The sequence below is a fragment of the Protomyctophum bolini genome (genome assembly GCF_963924005.1).
Source record: "Protomyctophum bolini genome assembly, chromosome: 4".
Lineage (NCBI taxonomy): Eukaryota > Metazoa > Chordata > Actinopteri > Myctophiformes > Myctophidae > Protomyctophum > Protomyctophum bolini.
Window position 1 is genome coordinate 1160345 of NC_137865.1, and position 18458 is coordinate 1178802.

The 18458-nt window shown below is 42.9% G+C and overlaps 1 protein-coding gene across 1 annotated transcript in view; it reads left to right on the forward strand.

Annotated features, from left to right (window-relative positions):
- Window positions 1–891: 891 nt before the first annotated feature.
- pkp3a (plakophilin 3a) overlaps window positions 892–18458 on the forward strand; it is a gene marked incomplete at its 5' end in the record, with an annotated part of 49208 nt that continues 31641 nt past the window's right edge. Inside the window, one exon of the mRNA XM_080761187.1 lies at window positions 892–967. Within this exon, the coding sequence (XP_080617313.1) occupies window positions 892–967 (76 nt within the window). The remainder of the gene's footprint in view (window positions 968–18458) is intronic.

Here is an 18458-nt window from a genome sequence, read left to right on the forward strand (position 1 = left end):
TAATTGTGTTTTGGGGGCCATCATGGTTGGATTGCCGTAGATGGATCTATCCAGAGGTAATAGTTTGGGAATGTAACAGCTTTTTTTCCCCCCTTAGGCTGTTTCGGAAATCTTTAGGAAAACAAAAGTGAACCAATTTGAGAAATGCCGGAAATACCCGATCTACAAGCTCACAACAACAATGTATGTCGTCATCACGTGACACCTTGCGAGCTTGTCGGTCGGCTATTTTCACTCAACACCGCCATTAAGACAAAGCATTGTGAAGTAACTATAGTACTTATGCACAACTTTGTACTTACAGTATTTGTACGAATTTCCAATGCTTTTACTTGTATACTCCACTACATCTCGGCTCCAGATGTTGAACTTTTACTGCACAAAATGTATTTGAAAACTTTAGTTACTATAGTTACTTTGTAGATTTGAATTGTTTTTTTAACAAAACATACACTAACCACTTCAACCCTATATATATCCCTATATATATACATCTCGGGCCATTTTGAAAATAGCCGATCTACAAGCTATACAGGGTGTTTCCGCATTATTCATTGATACTTTTACTGAATTAAAAAATTTTGAGTTCTATTTCCACCACTGGCCGTGAGAAAGTTGTGCTGAAACACAGCATATGCAGGTTTGTAGCCTATAAACATGTACTGCACGGTCACATTTTGAGGAACTGTGTGTGTGTGTGTGTGTGTGTGTGTGTGTGTGTGTGTGATTCCTGAGCGCTTCTTGGAGTGTGCGTGTGAGATTCCACAGCAGTCAGCGTGTGTGTGTGTGTGTGTGTGTGTGTTCCCATGCTGGGTGGATGAGGATTTATTGGAGCACTGAGCAGATCCCAGAACAGTTTACAAAGTTCCGACACTAAACAGTGTTTCAGAAATGGAGAAGAGAGCACAGGTCTTCTTCGCCAGGTCTGGTCGCCTAGCCAGGGCTGTGTCGGTCGCAGGGGGGTGCGGTAGCCTATATTCTCAGTATGCAAGCAAGGCAGCTGTTGGGGGTTGTGTGTGTGTGTGCCCGCGTGCGTGTGTGTGGTTGGGGGGCATGTTATTCTGGTTCCACCGAAAAAATCGGCCATACATTTTTCCCATAGAGATTTACAAATCAATTATTTTAAGCCTAGAATCAAGCCATCCAGGATCCTGCATGATTGATGGCCATAAAACCTTTGATTCTCTGAAAACGATAAATCAAATCAAAAAGTTTTATTGGCATGTTTTTTTCTTCTTTTTTTCACCTGGCTTTGGAAGCCAAAAGTGATTGATAACATCTTGATCCCACGACTCCAGCGAGAACGTGTAGGTTTGTTTTGAAGAAAAGGGCGCTAAATGCTGGAAAATCTTGTCTGGTGGAAATATTGTGTGTGCGTCCTATATGGAGGGCCTAAGGTTCAAGAGCTATGGAGCGTCACAGTCCCGCCCCCTCGAGAGACCCGGAAAATAAATCCCCGTTCATTTTACTCATAGACTTTTCAGAAAGTATTTATTTAAAGACGTTTACGCCGCGGACAAAGCCAACTCTTGTCGTGACAAATCATGACAACAAACACAATTTTTCGGGCCAAACAAAGAATTAGAAAGTAGAAAAAAACGGCACTTTTTTGTTTTTGTTTTTCTTCTTTGTAATTATTTGTTTGGTCCAAAATATTGTGTGTGTGTTGTCATGATTTGTCACGACAAGAGTTGGCTTCGTACGACGGTTAAAAGGTCTTTAAATAAATACGTTTTGAAATGCCTATGGGAAAAATCCACTGGGATTCATTTCCTGGGCCTGGCGTCGTCATGAAAGGGGGCGGGACTGCGACGCTCCTTTATTGAAAAATAAACATGTCATCCAGGCCGTTTTACTCATATGGATATGATGAAGAATCAACTGACTGAGATAAAACGCTAATGTTACTGCTGCTGAATTAGTTACATTTTTGCTAGAAGCAGACTGTATCATAATATGAGTGACTGACGGTCGCAAACGACACAGAGACACACCACAACGCTTATATGGGACCATTTCAAGATGAGCCCAAGTTATTCTCCATATAGAGAAATTACTTCCGTGAACCAGGGGGATCGAGGGGACGAGCGAGTGACGTCAGAACTTCGGCGCTCTATAGTAGGCCTACAGGCTGTCACAATTTGACAGCCAATAGGGCTGTCAAATTGCACAGAACTTAAAAGAAATGAATGACACATTTAATCATTCTTTCTTTCCAAAAAATGTATGTTGTAAGCTTGTAGATCAACGACAAGTTTTAAAATGTATGGAACTTTTTTAACATGGAAACGATTGACGATTATGCAAAAAATAATCGTGATTATCTCAAATAATTGCCATTATGTAATCATTGTGACAGGCCTAAACATGAAGTAGCGTTCTTCCTTGGCCTGCTGGGAGTGTAGAGGCTTTTTAGAACATTAATTAAAACATCCTGGACAACGCTCCACACGTCCCAGACTCTTCTCCCTTCTGGCTCCAAGACTATGGAATGAACTTCCCATTGCGATCAGAACGGCAGACTCACTCCCAATCTTCCGCCGTAGTCTGAAAACCCACCTCTTCAGATGCATCTTGGCCCGTAGCGCTAGCCTCGACAATCTTACAGGCGTATGTATGCAAAGGCTCAACGTTTTATGTATAATTCTATAGTATAATCATAGTTTCATATACAGATATTCTACTGTTAGTCGGATGTTAGGATCTTAGCTTACTCATGATTCGTGAAGACTATTTTTATGTAAGTGATGTATTTCCTTGTGCTTGTGTGTCTTGCTTACTGTAAATCGCTCTGGATTAAGAGCATCTGCTAAATGTGTGTGTGTGCGTGCGCGATCAGCTCTACTGCTCACAGACCGACTGTGATTGTGCATTACATTCACACACCGATGGCAGAGGGAAACCATGCAAGACAGACAGACAGACAGACAGAGGCTTGTGTTTGACAGACAGAACAGCAACACAAACACTAAAGCCATGTTCTCTCCCACAGCATTCTGTTTTGTACTTCCTATACCTGCTGCCTGTGAGACGAAGGGTTAATCAGTTACAGGCTTAGACAGGCAGGCCTTTCATCAGAGAGCAAAGGGTTGGGTTTCACTCTCTTTAGTCTGTGTGTGTGCGTGTGTGTGTGTGCGCGCGTGCGTGTGAGAGGGGGGGAGAGAGAGAGAGAGAGAGAGAGAGAGAGAGAGAGAGTGACAGTGACAGGGTTGTAGTGTACTCTGTGGTCGAATGGCTCTTTGTCCGGCTTGGCAGAGTGCCAGACTAATTGTCTAAGTGTGATTGTCGTGCAGGAGAGTCTAAATGAAAGAGTGCTCTGTCATTTAGAGCTCAGGTGTTTTGTACTGCAGCTCTACTAGTCTGTACACATAAGCAGCAGTGAGCTCAGGTTTACACAGGTGGTACAGCTCGCTTCGTTTGGGAGCCTTTTTTAGCTCAAGAGAAGAGGTTTTCCCGCGGCAGGAACACGGATTGAGGGCCAGCCTGATGAATCAAGCCTCTCCACTTGCTTCTAGTATACAATGTAGCACACGCACACACATGCACACGCACACACACGCACACACACACACACACACACACACACACACACACACACACGTGGCGTTTGTCATACCTTATGTTTGATGACTTTGTTCAACTTAGTAAGCCTTAGGGGCCGCCGTACACACTATTGAAACGAAATCGCTCTCTCTGTGTTCCGGGGGGAGGGGGAGGGGGGGGGGGGGGCTGCAGAAAGGGAGTCACTGGGTTTCAACAGAGCAGCTCTGCTCCATTGGGGAACACAGCCTGTGAAACACTGTGAAATTCGTTTTAATAGTGTGCAGTGCGCCTTACCTTAGCCACGAGGCCTCCATAGGGGCAGGGGCCTATACACACTGTTTCTGCAGTGTGAGGTATAGCTTGATGCTATGAGTGCAAAGCAGGGAGGCATTGGGTCCCATTTCTCAGTCTTTGGTTTGACCCCGGTCGGGAATCGAACCCAGAACCCTCCCAGTTGCAGGGCGGACACTCTAACCACAAGGCCACTAAGCTGGTCTCTCTTTGGGCCGATTCATACTCCTATTTTACCGCTGTTGTGCCGAAATGATTTCGGCTCGTCAGAAATTTTCAGTAGCACCGAAGAGTCGACTTTAGGATGGTAGCCGCCCCCCCCCGGACCTCAAATGACGTCACTTTGTAGGCTCTACAGAGCCGAACCGACTTTTATTCAGCTCTAAAATAGGAGTATAAATCACGCCTTTGTTTAACTCACTACTTGTTAAGCTAATTGATGTGAGAACCATGTTTAAGCCCTGTATGGGTTTCCTTTATCGCCTGCACTTATTTCTGTTTTTTTTTAATAACGTTACCTGTTTGTACAGTTTTTTTACTGTACGAATACATAAAACCCAAAACTAAATAAAACAAAAACAAAATAATTGGATGATGGGGGGGGGGTAAAACCATTGTGTTTGCCGTTAACACAGTGTGGGTGAAATTACTTTTTCAGTACGAGCTTCCATTATGTGTTGTTTCTTTTAGGAAATGTAGAACAAGACAAACGGGTCAGATATTCAAATGTTTCTGATAAGAGAGCGCTGTGAAATAATCCACACGCATCACAGTAGTACTGTAGGTCGGATATCCAAAACAAGGCAGTGGTATGAGGCCCTTTAAACCAGCAGCATGTATAGTACTAGCAGAAACACGAGGTGCAGCAATAGATTTGAGGCCGTTGTAAACGGTGTCCTCTCCTCTCCTCCCTTGGTTTGGTTGGCAAAAGGGCCTTTCTGTGTGTAAGCTGTGCAGTGTCGAGTCTGATTTATATGACAATTGATTTATTGCGACCAAAGGTCCCAGATAACTGTGAAACCTTGCCCAGGTCTCGTGACATCACTATGACATCATCAGGGGAATGTGATCCTTCCCCATCCATCCTTCCTCTTCGACGTCTCCCTTTTGACTGATACCTGTCCTTTTAAACTCTAGACGGGCCTTTTGACTGATACCTGTCCTTTTAAACTCTAGACGGGCCCGCCCCAAAGTTATTTGTGCAGCCGCGCCCGGCAGCCCGCAAACAACTACTTGGCATATATGCCCTAAACGTGTTTGCCATGATATAGCCTGCTATTTTGAAAAAAACATTTTAACCCATTTAGACCTGAGACTAGATTCTACAAATGTCTTCTAAATCAGTTTTCTGAAGTGGTGCTCAAACTTTTTCATGTCAAGGACCCCCAGAATTATCTGCATTTGGCTGTGGACCCCCCATCTGAAAATATGTAGTTCCAGGGACCCCCCCCCAGAAGCAAAGATATGAGTTAAAAATGTTCGCTGTGAAGGAATCAGGGGGGCAGTCAGAGAGATATTTTGTGAAGCCACTAAGGAAATGAAAGTTCATATAATGGCCTGTTGTGGCGCTGGGTCACTGGACCCAGAAAAACCCATAGCCCCATAGAAGTCCATGTATTTTGGCCCAACTTCACCTAGACTGTATTACCTTAATAAACATGGTCATGAATACTTTTTTCTTCCAGTCACTAGTTTAAAGTCTCATTTCTAATGTCATAATATTCTTTTTGGAAAATTATGGTCCCATTTATAAAAAAAAATACCATAAAGCCGCGCATGTTCTGAGGGGCGTGGCTACCGTTACAGTCTATGAACGGGATCCCCCACCCACTCGAGTCAAAATAAAAACCAACGAAGAAGAAGGGGGAAGTCCCGCCTCGTTGTCTGGGCCAGCCAATGGGCCAGCTGGCCTGAGCTGGGCCAAAACGGATCTAGAAAGATGGCGACTTCCATTGCAAGGACTGACAGGCTTCATTTTACCTTCATGTTAGACCCGCGGAACGCTTTGTCCATATTTTTTACAGTCTATGGAAGGAATATATAATCAAAGATTTGCGTGAAAAAATGGCAAATAAGTTTAGGGGTAAGAGGTAAGGGATGTACCCTTGGTGTACTGTAGGTTGAAAAAGAACGCACTAAGTACAGTTTAACTCGGGTTCGTACGTGGTTAAACTGAAGTAACAGTTCAATTATCTAAAATATGGAAAAATAAATTTATTATGTTTTGAATCTGGCCACACCCACCAGTTAATTATGTATGCCTGGTTTGCCTAGTGGGTGGTGATGGATGGTGATCCACCTGAACTGAACACAGCGGTTGTTGTATGATAATCGGTTAGGGGAGGGGATGATATTGTGATGTCACTATATCACTGTCATTTGGATTGGGCCTTTTGACCTGGGCCTCGATTGGGCCTTTTGAGAAACCAACAATACACAGAGAAGGCATATTTCAATATTCTAACCACACCTGGGTTTCTATTAGCGTCATGTTAACTCCATAGACACATACAATACACCTGGGGGTCTATTAGAGTAACGTTAACTCCATAGACACATACAAAACACCTGGGGGTCTATTAGAGTAATGTTAACTCTATAGACATGTATACAATACACCTGGGGGTCTATTAGAAGAATGTTAACTCCATAGACACATACAAAACACCTGGGGGTCTATTAGAGTAATGTTATCTCCATTGATACATGTTTACAAAACACCTGGGGGTCTATTAGAGTAATGTTATCTCCATTGATACATGTTTACAAAACACCTGGGGGTCTATTAGAGTAATGTTATCTCCATTGACACATGTTTACAAAACACCTGGGGGTCTATTAGAGTAATGTTAACTCCATAGACGCATACAAAACACCTGGGGGTCTATTAGAGTAATGTTATCTCCATTGATACATGTTTACAAAACACATTGGGCTCTATTAGAGTAATGTTAACTCTATAGACACACATACAAAAAAGAAAATACAAAAATCACGGCATTCCATCTTGATATATTCTGAGTCACCTCTGGACTTTTGGAATTTGCCGTGTGACACAGTTGTTGTGTTGTGTTTTTGGTACATTTGTCTGTCTGTGTAGTTTACGAGCCATAATTCCAGGTTGCACAAGGACATGGTGGATGTTTTTATTGCTTTTCTTCCCAGTTTGTTCTAGTTTTTTCTTCAGCTCAGCAGCTCTTGTGTAACATCAACATGTACACTGATTTAATTCATTAAGAGGATTTAACACATTTAGACCTACCATCGGTTCTAGAAATATCTTCTGAATCCTGAGAGTTTTCTGAAAAACCTCATGTTTCTACGTCAGTGGTTCTCAAAACTTTTCATGTCAAGGACCCCAAAAATGTAATTGGCTACCGACCGACCCCCAGCTGGAAATATGTTGTTCCAGGGACCTCACAGAAGCAAAGACATGACATAAAAACACTCACTCTGAAAGAATATAATAGTCAAAGATTTGTGCCACATTTTTCTTTCTTTCACAGTTTTGTTTATTATTCAAGATTTCACAAACATAAGACAAGACAACATGGCATGGTCATTGGTCACCCCTCCAAAACATAATGGACGTGGCAGTGCACCAACACATGGTTCCTGATAATAAATATACTAAATATAATAAACAACCCAAGATTTGCGCCACATTTTAACGATTTCTCAAAAATAGGGCTCACGCTAGGAGCTTGTAGATCTGCTGTTTTTCAATAGATAGAAGTTTTAAAACACCAAAAGGGGTTCCCGCCCAGAATGGGTTACACCCAAGAAAGCCTATGGCTTGTTTCAAGTGGGGTCCTTCGTATTCAATTCATCCAAAGACACAGTATAGGTGATGGGCTTGGATTCTTTTTACAGGGGCCAAGTTCCGCCTGTACGTGCTCTTTTAGAGGAGAGCAAAAGATTCGCACCTCAAACAAACCCGAGGATACCATCTGTCAGAACGTTGTGAAGCTTGCTATAGCTATCCCAATAGCATTCTTTAACCCACTCGGGGCGAGAACCCCTTTTTTGTGAAAATGTGGCGCCAATCTTTGAGTATATATGCTTTCCCAGTGAACGCCCCTCTCCTCCCTGGTAGAAAACAGCAGAGAAAACTGACGTCACCATATTGAGAGCGATGCCTCTCTAGTCTGCACTGTGGTTCACTCCCACTCCTAGACCAAAGACTATTAAAAGTGGTTAGGAAGCGAAGACCGTATATATACGGTGGACTCCATGTTGCTCCCTGGAAGGAAAGAAACATGCGCAATGTTGAGGGCTACTATGCAGCCAACAGCTGTTCGCGTTCGGCTTCCTTAATTGGTCTCAACCGCGCATGTTTCTTTCCTTCCAGGGAGCAAACATGGAGTCCACCTCTTTCAATAGTCCTAGACCAGGACATGTCTCACGTTCCCACCGGGCTTTCCTTTTTTCTTTTTTCTTTTTTTTAAGCTGTAGCGAACGAGAACGGTTAAAGAAGACCTGGCAGATGTGTTGTCTGCGACTGTAGCCTACAGTATAGGCCTGCACGCTGTGTGACTGTGTCTGACTTGACTAGTGTGTGCCGCCAACACAAACCCATGGGCCATACTGACGCAATGTCACAATAACATGACTGTGGCTTGTGGCTTTTTTTTTTTAGCGGAAGCACCAACACAGCATTCCCAAAAACACTCTACCCATCCCATCCACCACGCCCAGGACACACCCATACACACCCATATACTAGCAGCCTAGGGCACGCACGCACGCACGCACGCACACACACACACACACACACACACACACACACACACACACACACACACACACACACACACACACACACACACACACACACACACACACTTCTCTCGTGAGAAATGGAAGGACAATTTCTCAAATTCTTTGCGGTGACATTTATCCCTCGAAAGCATTGTGATACATTGTGTACACATACAGCACACGCGCATGCACGCACGCAAACAAACCTGCACCCAAATGCGTGCACACACACACACACACACGCGCGCACACACACACACACACACACACACACATGTGCACACGCTACAGCGGTCCAGATTGCCCTCTGGCGTGTGGCTGTGAGTGAGGAGTGGATAACAACACAGCGTGCAGAACAAGTCATAACAGAGCTGGAGAGAAAGACGTTTACACTCACGGTGTTGGAAGTGCTTTCTTCACACTCCCTGACCCCCGAGCATCTTGTCACCTTAACCCATTAAAGACCAGACGAGATTCTATACAAAATGTCTTTTCCGAATCCCCGACGGTTTTCTGGAGAAAAGAAAAACGTCTCAGTGGTGGCAATGCTGCTCATCACACCTTTTCATGTCAAGGACCCACAGAATGACCTGCATTTGGCCACTGGCGGACCGCGGACGGACCCCCATCTAATAATATGTTGTTCCAGAAACAAATATTTTAGTTTTTTTAGTTTTTTTAATAATTATTTACCCATTTTTCACCCCTGTGTCAATTACCTAATGTGATCCTGGGCTCTACACTCCCTCCGCCAACCTGGGGAGAGCAACGGACTTTAACTCATGCTTGCTTCTTTGCATGAGGAGTCCAAGTTGCTCCTTGACACCTGAAAGGAGTTTCCTTGCGCCTGATGGAGGGGAAAGGAACTGGTTGGAATAATAACGTGTTCCTTCCACGCGCTATACGTCCATCCAGTTCCTTTCCCCTCCATCAGGCGCCCCGGCTGGCCAGGGGGGAGGCATATTAGAGACCAGAATTAATATTTGAGTTTAAAACGTTGAAAGACTGTGAAAGATTTGCACACATTTTCACGATTTTTCAAAACTAGACGATCTTCAAGCTCGTACAGAGCGGCACTCTGTGAATGGGTTTACAGACACTTCTGGGTTGGGAACCATGTGTGGGTTGTGTGGACGCATTGTTATGCCCCTTAGTTTTTTATTTCCTACATTTGTTTTCTATAATTATTATTATTTCAAAACATTTTCAAAAAACAGTACAAAAAAAAAAAAGCTAATCTTTTCATGAATTACAAACTAAATTCAAGGATTCCCCCACCCCAGTAAATAAAAGTATAATTCCATAGAACGAAAATATTTAAGCGATGGTGAACATAGCAGATCTACAAGCTCACAGCGCCACATTGTGAGCTTGTAGATCTGCTTAATTTCGGGTCCCGGGCTAAAACGTTGGGAACCACTGCCTTAACACACTGAGACCCGGGGATGAAGATTAGAAAAAAATATTTGTGCAAATCTTTTGAATATGTGTGTATATTCAAAAGTGTGTATATATATATATATATATATATATATATATATATATATATATATATATATAATAATTTCGGCGGATATGAAAATAGTATACTACAACATTTTTTTTTCCAGAAAACTGTTAGGATTTGATTTTGAAGACATTTGTAGAATCTGCCAAAGGTCTTTAATGGGTTAACAAAACAGACTCCAGCGTCTGTTCAGGTGTGTGTGTGTGTGTGTGTGTGTGTGTGTGTGCGAGAGAGAGAGTCAGGGTGTGGCAGGGAAGTGTTTTTTTATTTCTGTTGCTGGCGAGCTCTCTGACTGCACCGACCGGTTTGATACCTATCCCCTACAGCACACACACACACACACACACACACACACACACACACACACACACACACACACACAGAACACACGCACACCTGGTGAGACGCTCCCTTTTGATCTGGCAAAGTTTCCATCAATTATTCACTCGTTTTTATCTTTGAAGTGTGTTGAAGTCTTCTAACAGTTTAGTAGGAGTATGTACAGTTATGTACAGTTATTTTCTTCCTGGATTTGTTCACAGCAGAGCAGGGCAGATTAGAGGCTGTTTGTCTCCGTAAACTCTCTGTGGTTTGGTTTATAGTTACTGACGCAGTAGATTTGTATTATTAAATGAATTGTACTTAGCTAAGTTCCACCAGTGCATTTGAGGAAGCTTGTCTTTCACTCCCCAACGCTGCAAGGCAAGGCGGTATACCGTTAGGGCCAGGTTGTTTGTATTGTAGCTCATTGTCAACAACCACATATTTAACCCATTTAGACCTGAGGACGAAAATGGGTTTTCTGAAAAATGTTTCTATATCAGTGGTTCTCAAACATTTTCATGTCAAGGAGGGCCCCCCGAAAACATGTTGTTCCAGCCAGGGACCTCCTCCTCCCCAGAACCAAAGATTTGAGTTAAAAAAAAACGTCCGCTCTGAAAGAATATATATTCAAAGATTTGCGCCCAAACCCCCCCCCCCCCCTCCCCCCTCCCCCCCGCGCTGTGCTGTATAACTCTCTCTCTGAGAGTGAGCAAGTGGAACCAAATGGACCCTTTTGGGTCTGTAATTGTCTCTCTCTGAGAGTGAAAAAGTGGAACCAAATGGTTCCTTATGGGTCTGTAACTGTCTCTCTCTCTGAGAGTGAGCAAGTGGAACCAAATGGGATGCCTATTAAGGGCCAATTTGGCTCAGAATTAACCCATAATATGGGTCAATTTTAAATCTCAGATTATAGATTATATAGATAGATATTATAGGCCTGAGATTTAAAAAAAAAAAGTCTTCTAAATCATGAAAAATGAAAAACCTCATGTTTCTATATCAGTGGTGCTCAATATTTCACGTCAAGGACCCCGGCCACCGACCACCCCACCAGAATCAACGATTTGAATTCAAAACGGTTACTGTGAAAGAATTTGCTCACAACGATTTGCTCACATTTTAACGATAAAAAAATAAGCAGATCTACAAGCACCGAGTGCCGCACTACGAGCTTGCAGATCTGCAATTTTTCAATAGCCAAAGTATAACATAATCCTTAAAACACCAAAAGGTGTTTTCCGTCCTGAATGAATTAAGGAGGTCTTTGCAAATAAAACACTTCAGAACCACTAGCGGTAGTTGGACTCATAATGTGCCTTATAGTCAGTGTCACAGTAAATCAGTGTCATAATATATTCTGTATGACAGCTGCACATCATTTAGTGACTTTTTAAAGGAATTGCCATGGGCACACTTCCCTTGCAGACCCACTTCCCAGACATTTGCTCTCTTGCTTTTTTTAGTATATATTAGCAACATTTTGTTGCTTCGTTTTTTTATATATTAGCCTTTTATTGGTCACATTATTTAGACCTTCCTGTTCTTGCTTCGAACTTCCCAGTAAGGCCTCACTCACACCTAAAGACTGTCCAACAGTTTGAAGACTTAGTTCCAGCTGAACTTAGGCCTCACTCACTCAAGACACACGCAAGACACACTCGAGTCCGGTGTCTTCTCTATGTGTCATGGCCGCCTCAATGCATTTCCAATGGGAGTCGTGTATGGTTTGAAGACCTTGTTGCATGGGGGTGAGGGCAGAAGACAGCCATGAAGACAGCCATGCAACAAGTTTAAGTTTGAGTTTGAATGGTTGTGTCGAGGAAGCCATGTGACTCCCATTGGAAATGCATTGAGGCGGCCATCGGTTCAAGGTTTCCTTATTTTGTCTCCCGAAGGAGACATTTGTCTTGGACCCCAAGGACCCGCCCTGCAGCATACAGATACAATACAAGACAACAAAGGCACACAGTGACACGTACAACATTAAAATACCACACACCTATAGTGCAAAAGAGGAGAACAACATCACCTCAAAACCTTAAAACCCCTACCCTGTCTGCCCTCTGCAAGGACTCTGTTAAGGAGTGTGATTGACAGAAGGACAAAGGAACGCTTGTACCTATTATACTTGCACGCATGGACCTCGTACCTCGTACCTGATGGCATTGGCCGTAGCCGATACTCGGGGTATAGTACATGGGAGGGGTCCGACACAACTTTATTAACCAGAAGACCATGACACACAGAAGACACGGGACACAAGTGTGTCTTAATGGTGTGGGTGAGGCCTTAGTGGGTACTGGGTTTATGAATGCTACATGTCTGTCCTGTTATGGTCTTGTATTTGTTGTTACTGGGCAGAGCCGTGTTCCTTATTTTGCCTATCTCTTGGCCAGCTCACACTTTTAAAACAGACGCAGCTGCGCAACATGAGACTAATTATTTTGAGCGACAGAGAGGGAGAGAGAGGATTGTCTGTCTGTGTGTGTGTGTGTGTGTGTGTGTGTGTGTGTACGTGTGTGCGTCAATTTAACAAAGGTGCAGACGATCATTGAAGTGGACTCGGTCCCAGACTTTTTCTTTTCTCCCTGGAAATAAAAACGTCTGGGTTTCCGAGGCTAAGTCATGATTGGCTGCCCCCTAAGCCCATGGTATGGGCTGAAACGCCGCCTAAGCCAATGGGGGAGTCTGCACCACTCGTGTATACCCAATCACGTAGTGGTGACCTAGTCAAGATTGGCTGCGTCCTTTAAGCCCTGCCCTCCGCACTGTGTAAGTCTGGCAACGTCGCCGCACTCTAGACGGCAGCTCGAAGCGACAACAAGTAGCTAGGCCGCCAATGCTACGAGCTAACCACATGGGCAGGAAATAAGCCACAACAACACAATACAGTGATTGAACCCACGAACCAGAACGTCGGAAAACGAACGCAAACGTTTCGTTGAATGGCTCTAGAGAGACTTGAATGTCTCTTTATTGATTATTTATTTCTTGAATTACTATATTGTCTCCACCAGGCCGAAGCAAGCAGCACATTCTAATCCCGACCGCTAATTACAATTGCATTATTACACATATTGCACATACTAGTAGTTAGGGCTGTCAGAACGAATTTCATAATATGAAAGAAATTCGAATATTAAAAAATATATATATATTCGAAAGCTAAAATTGCCATTCGAATGGAGCTTTTATAATTTATTAATTATATTTAATATTTTTATTTTGTTTTATGTTATTTTATCCGCTCACTAAATGTATTGAGTAACGCATCTACCGCTGTGAAATCTCCCCGGCCGCTTCCACTGCATGTGAAAAGGTGCACGCCGGTCACGTCGCAGAAGAGGTCATTGATTGGCTAAAGTAGGGCCAGATTTCAGGGTAAGCCAATCAGAGACAGTCTACAGGGTGGGCGGGCTTACTGGCTGTTGTAAACAGTAGCACATTTAATCACAGACACACAAACCCTTGTAACACATACATAGATACTAGTATACTACGCAGACAGAAATCGCCGGTAGAACGAAAATCATAATACAGTCTCACGACGCAACTTTATTGCACATCTGTGCTTGCCTTTCATCCACGCTTCTATAGCCTTTTAAATCTCATTTCCCATCCACGGGCACAAGCAAAGTGATATCAGCATCTTCCACCCGATCTGTGGTGTTGTTTCTGACGAGGGTAGCAACTAGTTAGCATGGGAGCTAACATTAGTTTAACTCTGGTCCATATCGTTAGAAGCCAAGGAGTCCTCCTTAATAACACACTCGATGCTGCGTTTACACGGGCAGACACAGACGAATGCTAATATAATTTGGAGCAGGCCGAGCAGCTACTGTACACGTCTGTTTGCATCAACATGTTGCTGGCTTCACAATGAATGATAGATTTTATCGTTGCCTCTGCCCGTGTTTAATGGTCAGGATTTCACTGTCCACAGCAGGCAGACCTGTCAAAACTATGCACTTCCCAAAACTCACAAGACATGCCAGCCACGTGTATTATTATAGGCTAAATATGAGCTAAAATAAACAATGTAAATATTCGAATATTTTCGAAAATTACAAATAATTAAGCAATGAAATTCGAATTGGATTATAGAGGTGAACTGACAGCCCTACTAGTAGTACACAACGTTATTTTCATATTGATGCCAGCAGTGATACTATTAACCCATTTTGACCTGAAAACGATTCTACAAATGCCTGCCAGTTTTCTGGAAAAAAACCCATGTTTCTATGTCAGTGGTTCTCAAACATTTTCATGTCAAGGAGCCCCAGAATTATAATTCGCCGCCTGCAACCCCCATTTGAAAATATGATGTTCCAGGGACCCCCCCCCCCCCCCGCCCAGAAGCAAATATTTGAGTTAAAAACTTTGTCTCTGAAAAGATACCTTTCATATATATATTGAAAGATTTGCGCCACATTTTCACGATTTTTCAAAAATAGCAGACCTACCACCGAGTGCTACTATGAGCTTGTAGATCTGCTTTCAATGGCTAAAGTATGACGATGCTTAAAACACCAAAAGGGGTTTCCGCCCCAAAAGGGGTTAATAATAAATAATAAGCCATGTGAAGCCATACTGTACACATTGATGAATTGAAAAAATGAGGCATTTTAACCCATTTAGACCTGAGCTCGATTCTACAAAATGTCTTCTAAATCATCGAGTTTTCTGGGAAAAAAAACACATGTTTCTATGTCAGTGGTGCTCAAACTATTTCATGTCAAGGACCGGCCCCTCCGACCCCCCATCTGAACATATTGTAGTTCCAGGCAGGGAACCTATACCCAGAAGAAAAGAGTTGAGTTGAAAACGTTCGCTGTCTGAAAGAATATATTAAAAGATTTGCGCCACATTTTCAAGATTTTTCAAAAATGGCAGACCTGTACAAGCTCGTAGCGTGGCACGTAGATCTGTGTGTGTGTGTGTGTGTGTGTGTGTGTGTGTGTGTGTGTGTGTGTGTGTGTGTGTGTGTGTGTGTGTGTGTGTGTGTGTCACAGAGTATAAACGCTCACACTCTGTGTCTGTCATGAAGGGCTGTCATGAATGACTACGACATTTTAAGGTGACAAATTAATTGGCATTACACTAAGATAACTGTGATGTGATCTTGGTGGTTGAACGTTCACTTCAGACGGGTCTGATTTTATATTTTGTAAATGGCTTATCTACAGCCAAATTACAAGCTTACAGCGTGTCACAAAGTGACGGTTTTGTAATCATTGTGATACGCCTATCGGGGTGGAGATTATGGGATGGGTCACGCACGCACGCACGCAGGCACGCACGCACGCAATGCCCGGGATTCGAACGTGGGTCTCCTGCGTGGGATAAACAAACATCTTCTTAACCACTAAGCCAAAGGGAATTCTCTATGACTCGGGGGAGATATTTTTTTAGGTCATCAGGCTGAGGCTGTGAATGTGAGCCTCTCTGTCACACACACACACACACACACACACACACACACACACACACACACACACACACACACACACACGCACACGTACACACGCGCATATAGACATAGATTTACTGCACATGCATACCTTGACCTAGTTTTGACAAACATGCAGACATTCCCTGGCCATTTGTCTTTCTTCCTTGGGCTTTTGTTGTTTTTTAAAATGTAGGTAGCGGTAGTTTCAATTTACAGCATGTTATTTCAATAGTACAATGGTTTAGATTGATGCTAGATTCTTGGTTTAAATTATGAAGTTTACCGAGACACTACACTGTCTCTGCATTCTATGATCCTATAGCTATATAAACTATAGGAATAGGATCATATAATGCAGAGAGACAGTGTACAGTAGTGTCTCAGTAAACTATAGGATCATAGAATGCAGAGAGACAGTGTAGTGTCTCAGTAAACTATAGGATCATAGAATGCAGAGAGACAGTGTAGTGTCTCAGTAAACTATAGGATCATAGAATGCAGAGAGACAGTGTAGCGTCTCAGTAAACTATAGGATCATAGAATGCAGAGAGACAGTGTAGCGTCTCAGTAAACTATAGGATCATAGAATGCAGAGAGACAGTGTAGTGTCTCAGTAAACTATAGGATCATAGAATGCAGAGAGACAGTGTAGCGTCTCAGTAAACTATAGGATCATAGAATGCAGAGAGACAGTGTAGCGTCTCAGTAAACTATAGGATCATAGAATGCAGAGAGACAGTGTAGTGTCTCAGTAAACTATAGGATCACATAGAATGCAGAGAGACAGTGTAGCGTCTCAGTAAACTATAGGATCATAGAATGCAGAGAGACAGTGTAGTGTCTCAGTAAACTATAGGATCATAGAATGCAGAGAGACAGTGCAGTGTCTCAGTAAACTATAGGATCACAGAATGCGGAGAGACAGTGTAGCGTCTCAGTAAACTATAGGATCACAGAATGCAGAGAGACAGTGTAGTGTCTCAGTAAACTATAGGATCATAGAATGCAGAGAGACAGTGTAGTGTCTCAGTAAACTATAGGATCACATAGAATGCAGAGAGACAGTGTAGCGTCTCAGTAAACTATAGGATCACAGAATGCAGAGAGACAGTGTAGCGTCTCAGTAAACTATAGGATCATAGAATGCAGAGAGACAGTGTAGTGTCTCAGTAAACTATAGGATCACTAGAATGCAGAGAGACAGTGTAGCGTCTCAGTAAACTATAGGATCATAGAATGCAGAGAGACAGTGTAGTGTCTCAGTAAACTATAGGATCACAGAATGCAGAGAGACAGTGTAGCGTCTCAGTAAACTATAGGATCATAGAATGCGGAGAGACAGTGCAGTGTCTCAGTAAACTATAGGATCATAGTATGCAGAGAGACAGTGCAGTGTCTCAGTAAACTATAGGATCATAGAATGCAGAGAGACAGTGCAGCGTCTCAGTAAACTATAGGATCACAGAATGCAGAGAGACAGTGTAGCGTCTCAGTAAACTATAGGATCATAGAATGCAGAGAGACAGTGTAGCGTCTCAGTAAACTATAGGATCACATAGAATGCAGAGAGACAGTGTAGTGTCTCAGTAAACTATAGGATCATAGAATGCAGAGAGACAGTGTAGTGTCTCAGTAAACTATAGGATCACTAGAATGCAGAGAGACAGTGTAGTGTCTCAGTAAACTATAGGATCACATAGAATGCAGAGAGACAGTGTAGTGTCTCAGTAAACTATAGGATCATAGAATGCAGAGAGACAGTGTAGTGTCTCAGTAAACTATAGGATCACTAGAATGCAGAGAGACAGTGTAGCGTCTCAGTAAACTATAGGATCATAGAATGCGGAGAGACAGTGCAGTGTCTCAGTAAACTATAGGATCATAGAATGCAGAGAGACAGTGTAGCGTCTCAGTAAACTATAGGATCATAGAATGCAGAGAGACAGTGTAGCGTCTCAGTAAACTATAGGATCATAGCATGCAGAGAGACAGTGTAGCGTCTCAGTAAACTATAGGATCATAGAATGCAGAGAGACAGTGCAGTGTCTCAGTAAACTATAGGATCATAGCATGCAGAGAGACAGTGTAGTGTCTCAGTAAACTATAGGATCATAGCATGCAGAGAGACAGTGTAGTGTCTCAGTAAACTATAGGATCATAGAATGCAGAGAGACAGTGCAGTGTCTCAGTAAACTATAGGATCACAGAATGCAGAGAGACAGTGCAGTGTCTCAGTAAACTATAGGATCATAGAATGCAGAGAGACAGTGCAGTGTCTCAGTAAACTATAGGATCATAGAATGCAGAGAGACAGTTTAGCGTCTCAGTAAACTATAGGATCACAGAATGCGGAGAGACAGTGTAGCGTCTCAGTAAACTATAGGATCACAGAATGCGGAGAGACAGTGTAGTGTCTCAGTAAACTATAGGATCACAGAATGCGGAGAGACAGTGTAGTGTCTCAGTAAACTATAGGATCATAGAATGCAGAGAGACAGTGTAGCGTCTCAGTAAACTATAGGATCATAGAATGCAGAGAGACAGTGTAGCGTCTCAGTAAACTATAGGATCACAGAATGC